Source organism: Urocitellus parryii, chromosome 6, assembly GCF_045843805.1.
Source record: "Urocitellus parryii isolate mUroPar1 chromosome 6, mUroPar1.hap1, whole genome shotgun sequence".
Lineage (NCBI taxonomy): Eukaryota > Metazoa > Chordata > Mammalia > Rodentia > Sciuridae > Urocitellus > Urocitellus parryii.
Window position 1 is genome coordinate 189,107,926 of NC_135536.1, and position 21,309 is coordinate 189,129,234.

Genomic DNA, 21,309 nt, shown 5'->3' on the forward strand with positions numbered 1-21,309 from the left:
AGGCTTCATTTATTCATCCTTGTTTCCCTAGAAAAGGGCCCAGCACAGAGAGAGTCCCCAGCAAAATCTATTCAGTTAGTGAATCCATCCACTCATCCATCCATCAATTCATCTATCCTTCCATCTATCCATCCATCCTTCTATCCACCCACCCAACCTTCTATCCATCTATCCATCTATCCATCCATGCATCTATCCATCCATCCATCCATCAATCCATCCATCCACCCATCCATCCATCTATCCATCCATCAATTCATCTATCCATCCATCTATCCATCCATCCTTCTATCCACCCACCCAACCTTCTATCCATCTATCCATCTATCCATCCATGCATCTATCCATCCATCCCTCCATCAATCCATCCATCCATCCTTCTATCCATCCATCCATCCATTCATTCCTCCATCCATCCATGTATCCATCTATCTATTCTTCTATCCATCTATCCATCCATCCATCCATCATACATCCATATTCCAAAGCTTTAAGTTGCCTCAATAAGACATTCCCAGAGAAAGTGAGCTCACAATCACTAGAGATGTCCAAATGTGGTCTGAAATACTCTTGGCTAACTTTTACAGTGGAGATTAAAGTGTTTGATACGCTGAAGCACTGAGAGAAGGTTCTGTGTACTGAGATCTGTGGACGTCTGCCCGATTAACCTCAGTGGTTCTGTGATCTTGTAGATTATCTAAAAGTTTAATTTACAGGCCTGAATTTTTCCAAAGAGAATTCAAAAGACATTTGCTGACTATCCTCAGATATTGTTTAAAACAGAACATCAGGATGAATAAAGCCAACTCAGTTCCTGCCCTTAGGAAGGTTCAAGTCTAATGGGAACAACTGACAGTGAGGAGTCAAAAGGAGATTGGTTCCCCACAGGAGGAGAACGGGTGGGGGGGGGGCATGGTGAGGGACCCAGAGCCAGCCTTGGGATTTAAGGAAGTAACCTTTGAATGAAAACACAAAGCATGAGTTAGACTTGGCCAGGTGGAGTTGGAAAGCAGAAAGATGAAGATCCAATGGCCTAGAGGACTCCCTCCAAGAATAGCCAAAGGCAAGGGGCATGCCCAGGGCAGCCCAGCTTGGCAGCCTGGACCCAAGCTCCTAAGAGCAACTCTCTTCTCTCAGAGACAAGAACATCATTTATCCACAAACCAAAGCTAATAACTGCCAAGACACCACAGAGGGGTGCAAGGGCAGAGCTGGGAAAACACGTTGCCAGTGCTCTGTGCCGCTGATCAGCCTCCTGAAGGCGAAGAGCATGGCAGGGAGCCCAAGCCCTGAGCACACAGTGGCCTTATTATGCACCACTAAGAACCCGGAAGAAACGAGACTGGGGCCAATCTTTACCATTCTATGGAGCACAGGGCTCTTTATTTATAAGTCCCTACAGCCCAAACATGGAGAGTTTTCCCTTTGATTAATGGACTCTCCAGCCCACAGAATGAGCTCTACATGAGAGGAACTCATTGCACTGAGTTCAGGTAGAGAGGACCCATATGCACTTGCAGAAGCCCGTGGACACTTACAGTCTACCCTGGACTCCCCAAGTTGAGAATGCATTTGAAAGTGGTGCTTATGAGCCTAGGGATTGGGGGGGGAGCTTAAACTCTCACCCCTTGGGTTTCATGCCAAGGAAATGGATTGAATGTGACTTCTCCCACTGAATCACTGAGTCATGGTGAAGAATGAATGACATGTTTTGGGAGCATTGATCTGTCGCCAACTCTTCCTCCTCCAAAGCCTCCTCTCCTTTCCCCCTCTCCCTCTGCTTCTGAAGAAGCCCCTAAAGCAATGCCTATCTGGGCTGTCTAGGAAATATGCTTAATTTATCAGGCACATCTGATACTGGAATTAAAGCCATCTCCATAATCGGTGGTGTCCAGTGCAAAGGTCTGAGTGCAGAGACAACTGCCTTTGCAAAGACAAAAGGCTTATAATGATTGACTCATATAAATTCACATGCTAAGAATTTCAGGTCAGCTTCTGGGAGCATTGGCCAGCTGCAGGGATGTCAAGGGCAGAGCCCTGAGGGACTGCACAGCCCTTGCTGGAAGAGCAGGTTCATCAATCATCTTCATGTTAATTTTTATAAAACAACCAGGACTCCCACTACCACTGTTTATTGGGGTCTGACTCAGTTTTGTGACTATTTTCTCTTTCCACCATTTAAAGGATGTGAAGTGTTGGCCTCTCTGTTCCACAATCAAGGAAACTGGGTCAAGGAGTTGAGTTGTGCTGAATGAGTGGACAGAGGTGACTCAGATTTGGGGTTCAGTTCCTGATGACTCTGAGACTACAACACTAACCAGGTCATCTTTTTAGGCTCAACTTAATATTTAGGTTCATAGGACCATAACCTGCCCCATGGAGCCCTTTTGGGGATACAGAGCAAGCCAGGAGGACAGCAGCCAGCACTTCTCTTCGGTGGGAGTAAGGGTTCCAGGTCAGGGACAAGTTTAGAGAAGGGAGTCATCACATGCAACGGAGTCCAAAGTTGTGGCTTCCCATCACACAATCGGGGCTCACCTGGGGCTGCTCCCAGGCCCAAGCAGGGTTTAGCTCAGTGGTAATTTTTGCCCTGACCTATGAGGCCTGTAACAGGTGGCCCTCCACTTTCACCAGGTACCCACAGGAGTGGAGGAAGGAAGTTAACTCAGAGTCACAGGTGTCCCTAAAGAAGAAGAAAGGAGCATTTATCCTTTAGTCCCCAAAAGCTCCTTAACTCTACAAGGTGACCCCCAGGACCCAGGGAGTGTTCCATCTCCAGGCAGCAGCAGAACAGGAAAGCATGGAACCTTCTGCTACATTCTACATCTACAAGTGGGTTTGCCATGATCCATTTATTTAGCCAGAAAAGAACTACTTTTTTTTTTTGTCAATGGTAATAATTAATCAGTGCAAGGAAATAGTCAAAGAGGCATAGTGAAAATCAATTGAAAGAACATGAATTCGTTCTGTTAGTTTTGAAAATGACCAAGGTACTTGGAAAGCCAAAGATGCACATTCATGGATTCTCATTGCAATATTCTTTATAATGAGAAATTTGGGGGAAATAACCTAAATTTTTAAGTGTGGAACAATGATTGACTCATTTAAATTCAATACTGAAATATAATGAAACACTGAAAAGCATGTGTTTTAGGATTTTTTAATGATCTAAAAATTTTATATCATTTTTGAGTGGAAGAATCAACTATGTATATGTTGCAACTATAATTCTGTAAATAAAGTGGGATCTATATATATGCATAGAAACAACAAAGGAAATACCAAAGTGTTAAAAATGGTTATGGCTACTAGGTACGAATATAGTTTCATTTTCTCTTACATTTATACCCTTTTAACCATGTGTGTGTTTCAATTTTTAAACAAGAATGCACCAAAAAAATTGTATAAGCAACAACACAAAATAGAATTTAACCATTTCAGAGAAATTGGATTGCATGAGCCAACAGAGGGACGGAAACAAGCTAGTAACTACTTAGTCTGCTGCCCAGGGATCTCACACTGGAAGGGCTGCTGGATCTAGTATCCTGTTGCCTGAAAGCCCAGTGTGTCCTCCCTGCCTCAAAGAACCCCAAACTGCAGCCTGCTCAGCCCTACAGAACTGACCAACACGACTTCCTCACAGAAACCTTCAACAAATAAGCCCTTACGTTCCTGGAGAAAACCAACTACAATCTCCATGTCAACCACACTGTTTGATAAGGTCAAAGTCAGGGAATCACCCCAAAAACCTGTCACTTTATAGATCATGCATGTTTTCCAGATTCTAAAAGTGTTATTTATCCCCTGAATAAATCAGACAATATAAACCGATGTTTATAAAACATAATTTAAAATGTACCGTAAATCCCTCAACTTAGATGTTAACACTTAAGATTCAAGCTGTCTGTGGTGAGCACACTCTGAGTTATTTATGTATCGACACCTAACTTGCTACTCAGAGAAACACTCATATGCACATATTGGTGTAAATATTTGCACATTTATATGTCTGTGGTTTAACATAAAGTAGTATTATTTATGTGCCCTGATCTCAGTCTTTCCCGTGTAAATGTTCACTGGCCTCACACCATGTGCCAGCTACTCTCCTGGGTGCTTAGAAGAGACTAGTAAACACAACAGAGATCTGTGCCCTCATGGGACTCACATTCTGTGTAAGGACAGGTGGGCGGGCCCCAGCACACCACCCAAACAAGAGGGCATCATGGACACTCCTGCCCTGGGCAGAACCACCAGATCCACCAAACTGGTCCACTACCTTCCCTCCTGGCCCACCGTCTTGTCCTTTCCCACGACTACCCTCCTCCAAGACTCCAAAATGCTCTGGGTGTCCCCTGATGCTTCTCCATCTGTGGGCCTCCACAGGCTGGGGACTCCCCCGCCGTATCTCCACATGGAATCTGCAGCCCAGGTCTCAGGCTCGCTCACATCCTTGGGGAATAAAAGCACTTCAGCTCACGGACACTTCCCACACTGCTGGCCACGCTGGAGGAGGGAGCCAACACAGGAAAGGGTGCAGGCCTTCTTGGAGAGGATGGGAATGCCCAGTGAATCATGACCTCCTGCTGTCCTGAGAAAGATGAGCCTGAAGCAAAAGAGTAGATTGAGAAAACGTGGAACGTGGCCCACCACAGCAGTGCATTTGAGAGATTCGGGCCAAATTATGTGCATACATAGTTAGTCGAATGTGTGATTTAGAGCTTCAAGCTCTCTGAACTACCTTTTTGTTTGTTTTTTGTTTGATTGTTTACTGGGGATGGGACTCAGGGTGCTCTACCACCGAGTTACATCCCCAGCCCTTTTTACTTTATTTTGACACAGGATCTACCCCAGTTGCCCAGACTGGCCTTGAACTTGGCTCCTGCCTCAGCCTCCCAATTAGCTGGGACCACAGGAGTGTGCCACTATGTCTGGCTTCAAATTACCGTTTCTTAAGCAGTGTACTGTCCCCTGAGAGGCACACCATCACCATCTGCTCACAAGTCAAGTAAGGAAGAGACAGAGGGTTGTGGACCAGGGAGGTCCTTGGAGATGGATCCCAGACACAGAGGGTGGGGGAGAGTTGGTGCTCATTGAGTTCAGTGCTCCGTGTGGACAAGGCAGCCTCCGTAAAGTGATGTCCCCCTCGGGTGGAGCACGTTGGCCCATGTTCTCTCCGGGCCTCTTTGGAATTCCTGAACCAGGCAGGGGGCAAATGGATTGAAAACGGGCACGCTCTGTAGCAGAGGGAATGAAGTCCCAAGTCTCTGCCGCCTGGAGAAAAGAGGCGCTGATTTTTCTTACACCAAATCTGAATAAGTTGATCCAAGGGACATTTCCTGTCCCCGACTGGCAACTTTGTAGGAGGATGTTTTCTTATCACAGCGGGATCTGGCATTATGTTTGTGTCAAATGCATGTGGTATGTTTTTCTGTACACAGTAGAAAAAAAAATAAAAGCAACTCTTTTCATAGAACATTTACATACAAATTATATTTGGCACTTTTATCACATCCTACAAAATCCTCAGTACACTCGGATGAGGCCCAGTATATTATTCTAATGGGGAAATCCACATTTTTCTAATAACCAATAGTTTTTATCATAGGATCAGTAAGGGAGCCATAATAAGGGAGGAAAGAGCATCCCCTACAACAAAAGAATAAACCAAGTCTGAAATTCTGACAGCTTCTTCCAATGAAGGTTGGCTAAATAGACCTTTGAATTAGCTGAAACTACACTGCTCTTGGCTTGCTGTGCTTGGAGGAGTTTTGTAAACAGTTGTGCAGAACAAAATCCTCAGAAGAAGGAGGAGGCACAGCAATGATGGTGGGAAGAAGATCCGTCCCTGACTCCATTCTGGGCAAAGGGCAGTTTTTGTGCAGCAGACGGGGGCCTCCACTCTGCCAGGAAGCTACTTTCAGGAACCCAGCGTGGCACAGAGTCAGAGAGAAGGGACGACGGCGCACTGCAGCAAACCTGAGGCTCACAGCTCACAGCCAATTCAGGGCTGATGGCAAACAACCTGTCCAGTGCCTCCCACGTGCTGGTCACTGGGCTCCACAAGTATCAATTCCTATAATCCTCATAAGAACGTCACCCCCACACACCAAGTGCCTGGTGCACCGTGGACATTGAAGTTGTGGTTCAATGATCAAATACCTAAAACTGACAACGGGAGACATTCAGAAACTTGTCTGATGCCATGAAAGTATGAACCCAGTTCTGCTAGACGCCAAAGCCCTTCCAACGTCCCCACTGCCTCTGTTGAATGTAAGTGTGTGACCACGAGAGGAAAACTGCAGAGTGGAACAGGAACAGAAGACCAGTTCCTTTTGAGAGGAGGAGAAGGAGGAGGTAATGCTCATGGGTTGTAAGAATTTTTATTTTGTGAGCCTCTTCCTCCAAGATGTGGTATTAAAAGTCATATGATTAAGTTAATGTGAAGACAAATAAATTTAAATTGGAGTTCTACTTTTGATTTTTAAAAGGAGTAGAACATTTTCATGAACCCCTAAGAGGATCGTGGGTCCCTGGCACCACAGTTGCTGTGCCTCAAGGAAGGTCTAACAGATAACATAAATTCTCCATCAACCAGAAGCACCACACACACACCCTGAGAGAGGTTATAGTAGGTCCACATCAGCAAGGTGTTGATGCTCACAATATTTGCCAAACAGCATTGAAATAAAAAATCACTCTCAATTAATTTTACGTTTCTTGGGGCATATACCAGAGAAAATCTAGAACAGCTTAAGCAAAGAGAAATGTTTTATGTGAGTCCTCACGTGGGCATTCCATGGTTGTCCCAGCTACTGATGGAGAGTCACCAAGAACCCAAGCTTCTTCAAACATCCTCTCTGGCATCCTTACCCAGTATCTTTGATCCTCATAGAGGCAAGATGGCCTCTCCACCTCCAGGCATCACATCTGCATTCCAGGAAGGATGAAGGAGAAAGTGCCATGAATGAGAGATGCTAAGCATTGATTTATTGGGGACCCTTCTGCAAAGAATTCTGTCTACATTTCCTTGGCCATAACTGTGTCCCACAAAACCCCAGAGAGTCTGGAAAATAAATTTGAAGTAGATTCATTGCTTCCCCAAACCAAATTGGGGTTGCTGCTAGGGAGGAAATGGCAATCTCATAGGCAATCAACACTGTCAGCTTCAACAACCACAATCTCTTAAAACAAAATGCCTCCATAATCCCAGTGCATAACTAATTCTTCAGAAGCACTACTCAGTTCAAGAAAGATCTAGCCTAGCAGAAAACTGGGAGGGTTCTCAGGTCTGAGATCATGAACCAATACAAGCCACCCTGCCCTCTAGGGCCAGCTCCCAGGCAAGCTGAGAAGCCCGGGCAGGGCAGGTTCCCTGCTGGCTCACATCTACGGCACCCATTCCTGTACTTATAAGTCACTTACTTCCTAGTACAAGACCCTGGAACTCTCCTCTCTAGGTCAGGAACAATAGGCGTGCTGATCACATCCGCTTCTGCTGGGCTCCAGCTCCTCCGCTGGCCAGCTCTGACCTCAGGTGCCTGCTCTGTGGAGGCAGATGCCACAGTGGCTGAGTGTGCCCTGGGTGCTCCTAGCCATCTGAAATGCAGCTCATGGTGCCTCTCCTGCTGGACATGGAGGCTCATTGAACCTTCATCCCTGAGCACAATGCTCATTAGTAAAAGTGCACAGTCAGCATTTAGGGACCAAATGACTCAATGGAATACTCGTATCTCTGCTGGAGAATGATCGGGTGACCAGCTTCTTGGGATTGAGGGGTTTCCCCAGGCTTGGGGCTCTGCATGCTAAACCAAGAAAGCTCAGGGCTGAGCAGGACGAGCTGTTCACAGTGGGGACAGTGATGGAGGATTGGCTCAGAGCCTGTGGAAGGTATCTCTGTTGTTAAACAGAAGTCACACATTCGGGGGGGGGGGGCTCTGTACCTATTATGCTGTTCAGTCCCCGTAAGAACTCTAAAAGGAAGAGGTGACTGCTATTCTCAATATCCAAATTAGAACTGCAGGCTGTTCAAAAACTGGTCCAAGGATGTGCATTTAGAAAAAGCACACAGTAGGGCCTTAAAATATGGCAGTCTGACAAAAAATAAATAAATAATTTACCAAGATGCAAGCCACCTCACTGTCTGAGCTCCGTGAGCTGAGACCCTTTTGGTGCTTGGCAGATGATCCGCCCCTCCCCCAGTGTTTTGTATTCCTGATAAGCATGAGAAATTTCATGATATAAATAAGAGCAGAAGAAGGGATTTGTGGCCAGAGATAGTTTGTCTATGCCTTATTTTTGTGGTTCTTCAACTAGGGCAATTTGTCCCCCTCCAGGGGACACTTGGCAATGACTGGTGACAGTTGTACAAGGACGGAGAAAGGGTGCTACTGGCATCTAGTGAGTTAAGACCACAGGACAGCCCCCACCATATAAAATAATACAGCCGGAGCACCCACCATGCCCGAGGGGGTGAACCCTGCCTTACTGAGTCCACTTGACATTCTGAGAAGTAGGAACCCCGACCATCAGTTCACAAAGTAGGAACCTGAGCCGCCGGGTAGCCGACGGCATTGTCAAGGGTCATCGATAGGTGGCAGAGCACAGGCTTGAACCTGGGCTAGATGCTGAAGCCACCCAATTTCAGACGCTTCACACACAGGCTGTGAGCAGAGAACACCTGGGTTTGTGCCCATCCTGACACGCAGCAGCCCTCATGAGGTGGGCATTCAGAACTTTATGTCTGTATGTCAGTACTTGGAGAATCTAGTAACAGTCAGAAGTGAAGTTTGTTGAGGTGTATTTTTATTCCTGTTCTGCACCTTCTCCATCCTCAGCCACCAGCTGTTCAACCACACATCAAGGTTGATCCTGGAGTTAACCTCCCAATAGAATTATTAGGATCATTTTTTTAAAAAACTGGGAATTGAACCCAGGGGTGCTTAACTACTAAGCCACATCCCCAGTCCTTTTTATTTTTAATTTAGAGACAGGGTCTCACTGAGTTGCTTAGGGCTCTCTAAATTGCTGAGGATGGCTTTGAACTTGTGATCCTCCTGCCTCAGCCTCCTGAGCCGCTGGGATTAGAGGCGTGCACCACCATGCCCAGCTTTTATTAGGGTCAATTTTTATATTTGTTTTGAAATTTGTGCCACAATAAGAAATGTGGTTTGTGGTTCAGAACACAGACTGAGACTTGGGCACACACCTAAAACCAATATTTCACAAAATGTACCACGAGGTAAGTGTGATTCACTGTGATGTTTTCTGTCTTATTTCATTAAAAAACTGCAGGTTGAAACACATTGAATTTGTTTCACCTACAGTTTAAAAACACTGCATATTTTATGATCTTAATTATATGGAATTGGAGACAAGACAAAGCTGTAGGGTAGGAAAGCAGGTAAATGGTTTCTCAGAGCCAAAGGGTGGGGGTTGATTGGCAAGAGTCAGGAGGGAACTTTTGAAGCAACAGGATGTTCTAAATCCTGGGGTCTGGATTGTGGTGGTGGCAATAGAACTGTACATTTGTCAAAATGCATCAGACTGCACTTAAGAAAGGAGGGATATTATATTAATGGGACTCTGTGGAGCTGATTGTTTAAAAGGAAAGTATATGGGTTAGTAAATGCCAACATTTTATTCTACTTGATTTGGAATTTCCTGACATTCAAATTACATATTATAGGAATATTCTGATTCTGATTAACCATCTCAGAAGCCAAGAACCATATGCCTTTCTTGGCCAGTCCTCAAAATTGATAACAGATGGGGCTCAGAGCACAAGACCCCAAGTACAGCATCTTGACATTTGAGAAAGCAGCTGAGATGAGCATGTCACTCTCTGAACTTGTCCCTCCCTTCTCCCCTGAAGACCCTCATGCCACATGTGTGCTACCCTACCCAAATGTCACGCACAGACACCAAGGAGAATCTGAGCAGAATCACCTTGCTAAATCCTGCTCGCTACCATGAGGTGAGGCCCCTGTCCCCTGAGCACTCTTATGCACAAAGACTGTCCCTAAAAATGCACAGATGCACCTGTTTCTTTGGGGTCTTCATGTCTGAAGGTTCTCATGTCGCATACAGATAAATGTGTAGACTTTTCTCTTGTTCATCGGTCTCTTTTTACAGGGACTCAGCCATGAACATGGAGACAGATGAGGAAAAGAATTTTTCTTTCTCCTTTAGATAACCATTACTCCAAAACTGATCAGCATTCCTGAAGGCTGCTTCCCAGGAGAGATTCCCGCTGGACACTTGAGCTCACCTCGCCATCTCAACCATACCAAGTAAGGGATTGCTTCAGTGAATGTAGAGATGAGGAAACTGGGCATGAACAAAGCTACTTGTTTGAGTTTAAGCAGCTAATCAATTGCAGAGAGAAGATCCAAACCCAGGCCTATAATGTTCCAACCATGGCCACCGTCGAAACCCTCAGGAGCGTGACTTTCATCCCAAGGAGAATCTTTATTTTCTATGTGCATTTAAGTTCTCTCAGTCACTTGGCTTCAACAACTCTATGCCTTACTGAAATGTCAGATCCAATCTGCTGCTGCCACCACCTGAAGGTATCTCACATGTTCTGACAGATGTTAGATGTTACATATCAAATAAGAGTGAGTACAGCACAAAAGTAATACTTTATCAGTTGGGTTTCTGTAAGAAGGTGGATAAGAAAATAAAAGAGCCCATCTAAGGGAGCTTCATGCAAATATGAAGGTCACAGAACTTGCAAGTTTATCACACCTGCCAGGCACTAACATCTGGAGGAAGGTATTTACTGGGCTCTCAGGTCTATGAGAACTGCCCAGACTGTCAGCTCAGGGAGATGCACTAAGGGGTTCCGGCTTTAACATCTTTGAGTGGCTTGGGAAGAAAAAGGAGGAGAAAAAATATTTAAAAAATCAAAAGTGATGAAAGAAGTATCTCCTGCCCTGGGAATCATGCACCCAGCATGTCACCACATCACACTTTGCCACTTTAGCTCTCCACCTATACAGTGATGATTTTATTGATGGATAATACACAATTAATGATCACCACAGCAACTCAAATTTTTGTTTGTTTTTGTTTTTGCAGTATTACGGATAGAACCCAGGGCGTCAGCATGCTAGGCAAGAGCTCTATGCTGATCTGCACCCCCAGCTCCAGCAACTCAATTCAATATGGGGGGTTTGAATGTAAGGCCTCCTGTTGATTTTGGCCCCGAGGACTTTTCTATCCTTAGACCTACTAGATATTCACTAGTACAAGATTCTTTTTAAATCAGTTCCCATTTCTTAAAAATTGAGACATTTCACACATTCAGAGTTCCAGCTTCTAATTAATCTAAAACACAAAAACAAAAAACCCTGAAAATTTAGCAACTCTTAGGCCCACATTCCTGTGTGTCAAGAATTGACTGCATTTGAGGACCTGTCCCACTGTGGGGGTTTCTACATTTCCTAGTCCCCGTAGGTCTCCACACTCCCCAGCGAGGCTTCGGACAGGACTGGCCTGTTCTCTGTGAGCTTCCTCCTCCACCACTAGAGCCATCCCCATCTGCCTCAAGGAAGTATTCCCCACTCTGTGGTCAGAACTCATGAAATGACAGCGAGCTCCCTACCTGGGGCCCGTCACTGTTTCTGAGCCTGAGCCCTAAGGATTATCATTAGGAAATAATAATAATGTCATAATGTAAACCACTAACCAACAGCTGTGCTGGAGGACATGCTGAAGCTAAGGACACTGCCCTCACCTACCTGACAACAGCTTCTGGCCTGTCAGATGCCAGGTCTGGTTGCGTCCTATGCCAGCCTCCTTCACTGTGTACCAAAAGGGAGGCACCAAGAAGTCCACATCAGGAAATCGGTTTGATTCAACGTTGACCAAAAATCCACTTAAGGACCAATCCCTGCTCCACCAACTTCCAGAACCTCAAATGGCATCTCCTGGGGTGCACTTGGGGAAATCCTGGACAAGCCCTGTCTGACCCACTGTCTCTTAACTGACATTTCCTCCAGGCAAGAGAGGACCAGAATTAGACACCAGCTTTCATGCCTTCAGAGCAGAGTTCTTGCTATTGTTCTCGGCTCTTTTCTTACTTCTCCACGTAAATCACAGGATTATCAGAGGGCCTATTGAAGCCTCCCCCTTGGCTCTGTGATCCTTATCTTCAAAGCCGTCCTGCTAGGCCTCTGGCTGGAAATTTGCATGACAGCTAAAGGAAAGTAAATTTGGGGGCTGGCTCCCTTTGATAACCAAATGCTCTTCTATCTCTCTTTGTTCTGAAGGTGAGACTAAAAGGAATTCAGTGATGAGGAAAGAACTCAGCATTGAGCTCTGCTCAGTCTCTGTGACTGGCTCTGGCATCTACTTAACATATGAACTGTGGCTTCTGTCCTTAACCCAGGTCAATCATTAAATGACTGGGTGAAAATCTTAAAAGGTGACCACAGATCTCAGGTGGGAGTCGCTTGGAGAAGAACAAAAGAGGCAGAGGCTCTCTCTCCTTTGCGGATCCGTGTGCACAGGATAGGCTGCATAATTGTGAGACCCAGGGCAGGTCAAAAGGAAGACGGGACTCCTTGTTCCAAATGCAGGACAAGAGTGTCATTAAAGGAACTAAAACACAAGGTACTTTCCTCTCTTCCTCGCTTTTTCTCTCAACTTGGTGTGAGAAATAGAGAGTTTGGTGGTCCATTTTTCAGAATATAGTATTTCCCTTTAAAATTGGGATGTGAGATCCAATTGTAGCCATTTTAACTATAGCCCTATCCTTTGCCTGCCCCAATTTTAAAATTAGCCAGTTGTGTAGACTGTAACCCCGGGCTCCTCCATCAGAGCACAGGACAGTGCTGCCTTAGGGACAAAAACAGATGGGCTGCCAACCAAATATGCTTGCTTGCCAAACCTTGTTCTGTAGCACACCCTTCTGCCTTTGCCTTGCTGAGCTACTTCTGAGCACGTGTTGGATTGCTTGCAGTACCCCGGTATTTCTAACACTTGGCATTTTATTTAACCACTGAAAATAAAGAAATATTAACATCTTAAATATATGTACATGAGTTTACCATTTGGCCTTTATTTTGTACAATATCCATTTAAAAATGTTAATAGAAGAACATTTAATTCACATGATGGATGGCAAAATTACCCCACACATATGTCACAGTTCGAACATGCACACAGATTTTGTTTTGTCCAAAACAGCAGAAATGCTGCAGAAGACAATCCCAACTGCGTGTGTTTCACTTCATGATTGGTGCACAGCTGACGATCGAGGCCTGAGAGCCAGAGGAGCTGCAGTTGCTCGGCTTTGCTTTCCCTCTGTGTTGAGAGAGAATAAAACCTGAAACAGGCTTCCGTACTTGTGTGTGCTTCTCCGAGCCTCACTGTGCTCTTTTTGCATTTAAAGTAACTTCTCGTCCATGGAGCAAGACTCACAGAGCCATTAGGGACCCTCTACTCAGGGGCATATGTGACACACTTCCCTTGTACTTGCTTTGCATCTTACTGGGCATATCTGGCTTTGTGCTTAGGGGGCATCGTGAATGCTACATGCAAACATGGCTGCCAGGAACAGTAAGCAAACAGTCACCTTGTGGGGACATGTTGGGCTCACACACCCCTTCATTGGCCCATTGGATTTCACTTGTAAAGCAAGTTTAAAAATGAGGGCTGGGGATGTGGTTCAAGCAGTAGTGCACTCGCCTGGTATGTGTGCGGCCCGGGTTCGATCCTCAGCACCACATACAAACAAAGATGTTGTATCTGCTGAAAACTAAAAAAATAAATAAATAGAAATTTTTTTTAAAAATTTAAAAATGAAGTAAGAATTTCAAGGTGCAGCAAGGCTTTAGATAAAGGAGCAGAACCTTTTAAACATGGAGTCTTATGCAGCTGCCCAGGTTACACACCCATGAAACCAGCCATGCTTGTGTGCATTAGACACAAAGCTCAGAACAGAAGTCACAGAGTCTACAACTAAAGTCAGTTGCAAAGCAGGACTAATGGGGAACAGGGGCTGGCCCACATTCTCTGTTCACTGTGCATTTACGGCCACAGAAATTCTTTTCACAGAATTTTTAGGTCAAAGGAAACAGGTATAGGTTCCAATTATTTAGTTGGTAGGTCCAAACAATTTAGGAAATATTATTGGCCTGACAAATTGATAGCTATTAAAAAATACACCTATATCAAATGGAAAAATTTTTATTTCACTCTTAAGTAACCACAATTATTTGCTAATATGTGAGTCTGCTGGGACTTATACCCTGTTAAAAATCAGCCTTACTAATACAGCCTTTTGTAAGTAGTCAAGGCAAGGAAAGGGATGAGTCTTCTGGTGTTTAAGTATCTCCAGGTAGCTAAGGGATCTTTCCTCGATCAAACCCTGTGGGTCTGGCTAGCCACAAGCACATTAGTTGCCTCCTCCTCAGACAGCATTGCTAGCTTGGACCATCTTGCTCAAGGACAGGATAGTTGCTCTGGCTGGCTCACCAAAACTGTGACAGGTGTCACCAGTACTGGGGCTTGTTGCCCAGAGTCAAATTGGTAGGAAAACAGGTTTTATTCAAAGCCAACTTTGGAGGAAGAGAGAAGAAGAAACTTATTGTTTTAAAAGTTCCATCTTCAAAATCTCTGAAGGTGAGCAGAGCTTTTAGAGAAGAAGAGGGAATGGAGAGTGAAGGTGGGAACCAGTGGAGGAAGCATGGCTATGTGCATGGGGCGGGAGAGGGGAGCAGTTTCCATTCCCAGGTTCCTTGGGCCTTGGGGGCAGCTCTCCAGCTTCCATTCTCAGCACGAGGAAGTTGTTCTAAATTTCAGAGGGACCCTCCAAATTCAGTCTGTTTCAACCCCTAGAACCTAGGAATCAGACTGGACACCACTGTCCTCATTTTCTGATCCCTATCGTATTTGCTTTTGATCAAAGCAATTGTCCAAAACCCAGCTTCACAGAAGAGTGACATCATTGTGTGCGCTTATGTTGAGACTAAACCGCCCTAAGCTAGTGGTTCCTGAAGGTCCAGCAGATGCGGAGTATCACAGGTTTCTGTAAAATGTCTGCATATTCCAGAGCTCGGGTGCACACAATGTGGGCATCAATGTCTAGAGGAATGTGGACTTTAATTAGGCAGCCCTGGATTCACATACTGACTCCCAAACCCTGGGAGTCAATTTGCTTCAAGTCTCAGTGGTTCAGATTCTACAGCAAAAAAAAAATCGGGGGTGGGAAAGGTAGCCACTTACCAGGGATGGTGTTGGATTTTACACGTGGCACTGGCAGGAGTTCCAGAAAGGCAGGTAAGTTGGTCTTTTAGGGCTGCCAATCCTTAGCACTTACTCTGTGCTACTCATCTGAGGCAGAATCTCATCAGTTTATGCCATGACTTAATGTTTGCACTCATTGCTGTCTCACTTTCCATTTATTTAGGAAATGAATATTAATATGAGCATCTGCAAAATTAACCAGGTAGTTTGTTTGGTGCAAGAGAGACAAAGCTAAACTAACTAGTGAAGTCCCTGCCCTCACACAGCTCGCAGAGGCACCGGGAGGCTGGGAATGCACAGCCCAGAAAATGTTACCAACAGTCATGAGTGCTTCCCGCTTTTAAAGTTCAGAGCACTTCAAAGCATCTAATTGACAACATCCTCCAGTCTGGGTGTCTTAGGAAGGACCTTTGAATACCAAGTATTTAAGATGAAGTCTCGACAGTTGTCCTTTGGAAAGAAGGAGAACAGAGACTAGGTTTGCAGGAACACCCTGTTCCAAGGAGGACCTTGATTTCTCAGGTCCTACTGGCAGAGAGCTGTGTGCAGGAGCCTAGAGCCTAGATGGTCAGCTGCTTCTAGAGGATGCAGTGGTTATGGTTTAAAAGCTCATGTGTGAGACAATGCAAAAAAGTTCCAAGGTGCAATGATTAGATAAAGAATTGTAACCCAATCTGTGGCTATCTATAGTAAGCAAAGGCAGGTAAGGTGGGGCTGGAGGAGGTAGGTCACCAGGGGCTTCCCTTTGGGGTTTAAATTTTATCCCTGGTGAGCAGAGCTCTCTCTGCTTCCCAATTGCCATGTCCTGAGCCACTCCCCTCTGCCACCCTTCTGCTGTGAGTTTCTGCCTCTCCTGTAGCAACCACTCAATGGCTGCAGCAGGAAAGCAGCCCATAAGTAATACCGACCCAAAGAGACATGACTGTGTGCCAATAAAACTTTATGTACTGAAGCAGAGAGCAAGCGACTTTTGACCCTGGGGCTAGAGTTTTCAGACACTCTACAGGACTTCTCTGGTTCCCTCAGACATCTTAATACAGAGTTGGGCCTACAGGGGTAACTGTTGAAATTAGGAACAAAGGATGAAACCTGGTCCCTGGTCTTTTAGGGTTTACCATGTTAAAAAAAAAAAAAAGCAAATGTGAACGTGCTACATAGAAACACAGAGCAGTTAAGGTGCATCAAAACTCAAAGCGAACATCCCACCTGCCATCTTTCATAACACACCCAAACCATGTGTGCCTTCTGTAGAGGAGGGAGCACTGAACCACCAAAAGCCAGAGGTAAGAAAGCCCTGGAGCTAAGGATGCAAGACCCCGAGGGGAAGGGGGCAGGTGGGATGGGGGCTGCTCCAGGCCTAGGTGTCTGCAGGGCAGCCGGTGCCTCCCCCCCCCACACTCTGCTGTCCTTGGCAGTCTGCGCTCTGCTCCCTCCGGCTGCTCCTGGCTGGTTTTCCTATTAAAAAGAGCAGTTTGGGCAGCCCTTGCCCTTCAGCATCTCAGAGAAACAAAGAAAGGCAAACCGAGTCTTCTTATGAGTTGTTATAGCAACACACAAACCACCACAGAGGCTTGGAGAAGCCACGGAGGCCGCTTCCAGAGCTCAGGCTACACCTCCCCTTCCCGAGTGCATCCCCCCCACAACGTCGCTTTGTACCTGGGTGTGCCTACGGCTCCTGCGCATTCCCCCTCGAAGCCTCAAATCCAGTCCTCCAGCTCATCTCTTCTTTCCAGCTTCCCACAGGTGCCCTGAGTTGAAACACCTGCTGATTGGAAGCTTCTCGAACCTGCAGGCACTCCCCATTTCCCCATGTCAACTCGGGGCTCCCAAAATGGGATTTTACATCATTTACCACCTGTGCTGGAATTACCTGGAGACGCGGACTGAAGAATGTAGCTTCGAGGGCTCCACCTCAGATCTATGGGGTGTCTTTTGCCAATATTTAAGAACTGTTAGCTTAGAGTGCAGAACAGAGCCGATGGCACCTCATTTAGCCCAGAACTGGGCAAATGATTATCAGGCGGGGTTCTTTCTGCCTTGGCTGAATCCAATCACAGTAGATTGATCCACAAGTGTGTGTGTTGATTTCAGCCAGGGGTTAACTTTCACACCTCCGTTCAATAGTTAACCAACAGAACCTGAAACCTCCATATGAAAGGGAGCTATCAAGTTTGCTGTCATAATGGAAATCTAAAAATGGACATAGGTGTAGTGGGACTAAAAGTTGGTATAGTATCTCCCCGCAACGTAGAGTGTCCCACAGAGAAATAGCAAAATGTCCCTTTCTAGAAATGTATGTTCCTTTAAGTTGTTTGCTTTCTGAGCAATCAGCTGAAGCCTCTGAGCCTAGGGATGAGGCCCAGCAGTGAAGACCTGCACACCAATTCTGGGTGGTGTGCAAGAGTACTGCACGTGAAACATTTCAGAAACACACCATCTTACTGTAGACACCAGCTAAAAACTGGCTGCATTCTTGTGCCTTCAGCTGGGGAAAAAGTCTATCACTGGGCTAAGCAAGCAAAGAAGAAGATAAAAGTTCCCATTTCCCACTTCACCCTCCAATATGATTCCCAATGCCGCATTCCCCACACGTAATTGAAATATCAACACTGTGTACGAAGGATCCCATAGTTCAGCCTGCAGACTCCAGGGTCTTGGCAGCACTGGCATGAGCGCCTTGGAATTTGGCTTAACTCATGAGCAAGTTCACTGCAGCTAAGGAAAGCTGCCCCTTTCTGACTCTTGCACACTCATTGCTTGTGTTAGAGATTCAGAAAGTCAAAAATCAAAACCACTTCACATCCCCACTCCCCTAACGTAAGAACAGATATTAAAGTGCTTAATTTCCCATGTTTCTGCTTGGAGATCCACACCCTATCAAAGATGGTATTAAGGGGTCTTATTATCTAGGGCAGGTGCAGCGGGAGACACCAACAGTCTGCATGAATCAAGCCTGCCACTTCCGTTTGTGAATAAAGCTTTACCAGAGCAGCCATGCCTGCCTGCCTATGCACCCTGTGTGGCTGCTTTTGCCTCCAAGGCAGGGGAGACCCTACAATGTACAAAGACCAAAACATTGACACAGACCCTCTGTGGGAAAAGCCTGCTCTTCCTGAAGGCAGCCTCTTTCTGGAGGTTGCAGAGTGGGCTCAGGAACCCAACTGCCTAGATTCAAAAGTGAGCCTCACCCTCCACAAGCAGAAGGTCTTGGGTGTAGGAATGAAGACTTTTAGACTTTTTGCTGCTCAGTCTCCACATCCATAAAACAAAGATAATAACTATATTTACTTCATGGAGCCATTGCAGGAATGAAATAAGAAAATACAACTAAAACACTCAGAATTATGCTCAGCGATAAATTTAAAAAAAAATTAAGACAACCTAACAACTCTCTCTTCTTTCGATGTGTTTTTTTCCACCCTAAATACCCAGAAAGAGCTCCTGACTTGCAGTTAACTACATTCAGCAACATTTCTCTGCCCACTCAGTAGCCTGAGACTTGCTTCAGCAATTTTGACTTCATTAAAATTATAATTATTTCTTTAATTCCATTCCCTTTATCTGCTTCAACTTAATCTCCCTTTTGGCTGCCAAGGCCCTGGGAATCAGAGAGAATGTCTTAGGAGACAGTCTTAGAAAGAAAAAGAAAGGAAGCAACAGACACAGAGAAATGAACGGTGAAGGAATTATCAAGCGCACGTGGCAAACAATTTTTAAGAGATGAAAATGAATTCACCTGGGAGGAGGAGAATACACAGAAATGATATGAAAGGAAGTAAAGGGATCCCAGGGGGAAGTCACAAAGGTATTCCGCGAGGCCCCTGGCAAGGAACCATGCATACAGCCCTAATCCATTAATTAACAGCTAGCTGAATCCAATCCTCCTTTCCCCAATATTTCCCAATCCTGAGAACAACATCCTAAGCAGCCGTGTCCTTGGAATCCCAGCTAACTCAGATCCTAGACATCCAGATCCTGGAGCTCAGAAAACTTGGAATGTAGCAGGGCCAAATCTACTGGGATCTAAAGGATACTGTTGACTCCATTTCAGGAAATGATGCACTTTCTGGAAGGAACACAAATCACTGTGAACCTTTTTATGGCTCCTTCTTGGGGCTTAGCAAAAGAAAGCTTCCCTAAGACTATAGGAAATTGTCTTCTGTTGAAAATAATACTTGTGGAAGGGCCTAGCCCAGTGCCAGGCATGAGGAAAGTATTCAACCCATATGAATCTGCCTCCAATGAAGAATGGTTTCTACCCAAGGGTATGAGTTTATTCCTCGACCACTCATTCTACATTTATTCGTCAATCATAAACTATGTGTCAAGACACAGTTCTAAGGCTGAGGGTCAGGGTTGCCAGGCTTGAGAAAGAAAAACACAGATCAGGCAAGTAAGTTTAAAGAATATAATCCCATCCCATGTACTAGTGGGGACACATGTATACCATAAACCATATGCACCATTTATGCTAATTTCACATGTAATTGGGCACCCTGTATTTTAGCTGGCTACGCTCCTGAAACAGGGCAGCAATGAGATGCACAGCTCCCCAGCTTGCTCATGTAGCTTCCAAGGAATGTAACCTCAGGTGCTCACAGACTCAATTCTACCTGACCCCTCCTCAGGATAAAGTGTGGAGGACAGAATGACTTTCTCTGTTGAAGTCATTGCCACGGGGCCCACTGAGCAGATGTCACTGTGTATTGTAATTGCCACTTTTTCTCTCTGGCATACTCCTCTGGGATCAAGGTCCTTGGCCCAGGACCCTGGTCTTTGTGTCTCTGCACCCCTGGACTCCTGCAGATGCTCAGCATAGAGCAGCTTAGTTGAGTAAGTAGACAAAGGCATAAATGGTTGAATTTATGTCAAGGGCAATGCAGAGGTGTGCTCACAGTCCATAAGGAAAGCTTTTTATTGTTGTTGTTTTGTTTTGTTTTGTTTCACAGATGCATGGGAAATGCTGAGGATACAGAGAAAATTGTGTTGCCAGAATCCAAAGACCATAGGGGTGAAGAATGATCTTTTATTTTAAAATGTTTTATGAAGGTACTCCAACAAAATAAAGGCTTTAAAAAGGGTGATGAAAGGAGAGAAACTGTACCTTGTAAACAATAATAAAGGGGTTCTTGGAAGTCTAATTCTGAACATAGCGGGTGGAGGGTGAGTCCAAACACTGATTTGACTAATGGGCAATACAATCAAATATGATTCCAGTAGTTAACCACAGTATCAGTAACTGAGGTATAGGGTGTAAACAAATATCAAATAATTAAGAGCCATTTTATTGTCGATACTGACTGTCATACAATTGAAACAGAAGGAAAATCACACAAATCCACAAAAAGACAGAGGCAGAGAAGAGCAAGGGACACGGTGGGTGTCTACGATAGAAAGTCACTTTGTGGCATTGACTTCTTTCCATCCAGCTGTAAAGAAGGGGAAAGTCGGTATCTATAGAGCATGTTTCAATCAGGCTAAGACTTTTTTATAAAGGAAAAGGAAAAAAAAATGTATTGTATTGCAGAGTTTCCCGTGACCACACAACGAGCCAGGACACCAGGCTTCTTTCCTTCCTTGTGACTTCCCTTGCCGCCATTCTGTGGCCTCCTGCGTGGATCTGTGGCTCACTCATCATAAGTGTGCTAACAATTCTTGGCAGCTACCGTCAGTGCTCAGACCGGTAGGCAGGAAAAGTCTCTGTCCGGTGAAGCTTCAGAGGGCTGGAGACATCTTTTCCAAAAAGAATTGAAAAGCAACAATTAGATTTCAAGAAAAGTCCAGGGACAAATGAGTAACAAGTTTCTACATCTAATATAAATAAGTAACATCCTCATGACATGGGATTCTTTCCTAGGGCCACTTGTGATATGCAAATGAGTCATGAGACTGTATGATTAGCATATATTTGCATGTAGCCTGTGCATCGGGTTGTGTTCCATCCATCAGAAGTCAACTTCCTCTTTTTCATCTATATCAAACCCTACACCCAGGATGTTCAGTGGGGGTAAAAGACAAACACAGGACTATGGAAACATTTGCATGGAAACCCAAGCA

The 21,309-nt window shown here is 45.1% G+C and overlaps 1 protein-coding gene across 1 annotated transcript in view; it reads right to left on the reverse strand.

Annotated features, from left to right (window-relative positions):
• Positions 1-20,269: 20,269 nt before the first annotated feature.
• The window catches only part of Dok5 (docking protein 5), a 146,386-nt gene continuing 145,346 nt past the window's right edge, over positions 20,270-21,309 (reverse strand). The window contains exon 8 of the mRNA XM_026391011.2: positions 20,270-20,985. Within this exon, the coding sequence (XP_026246796.1) occupies positions 20,921-20,985 (65 nt within the window). The 3' untranslated portion in view covers positions 20,270-20,920. The remainder of the gene's footprint in view (positions 20,986-21,309) is intronic.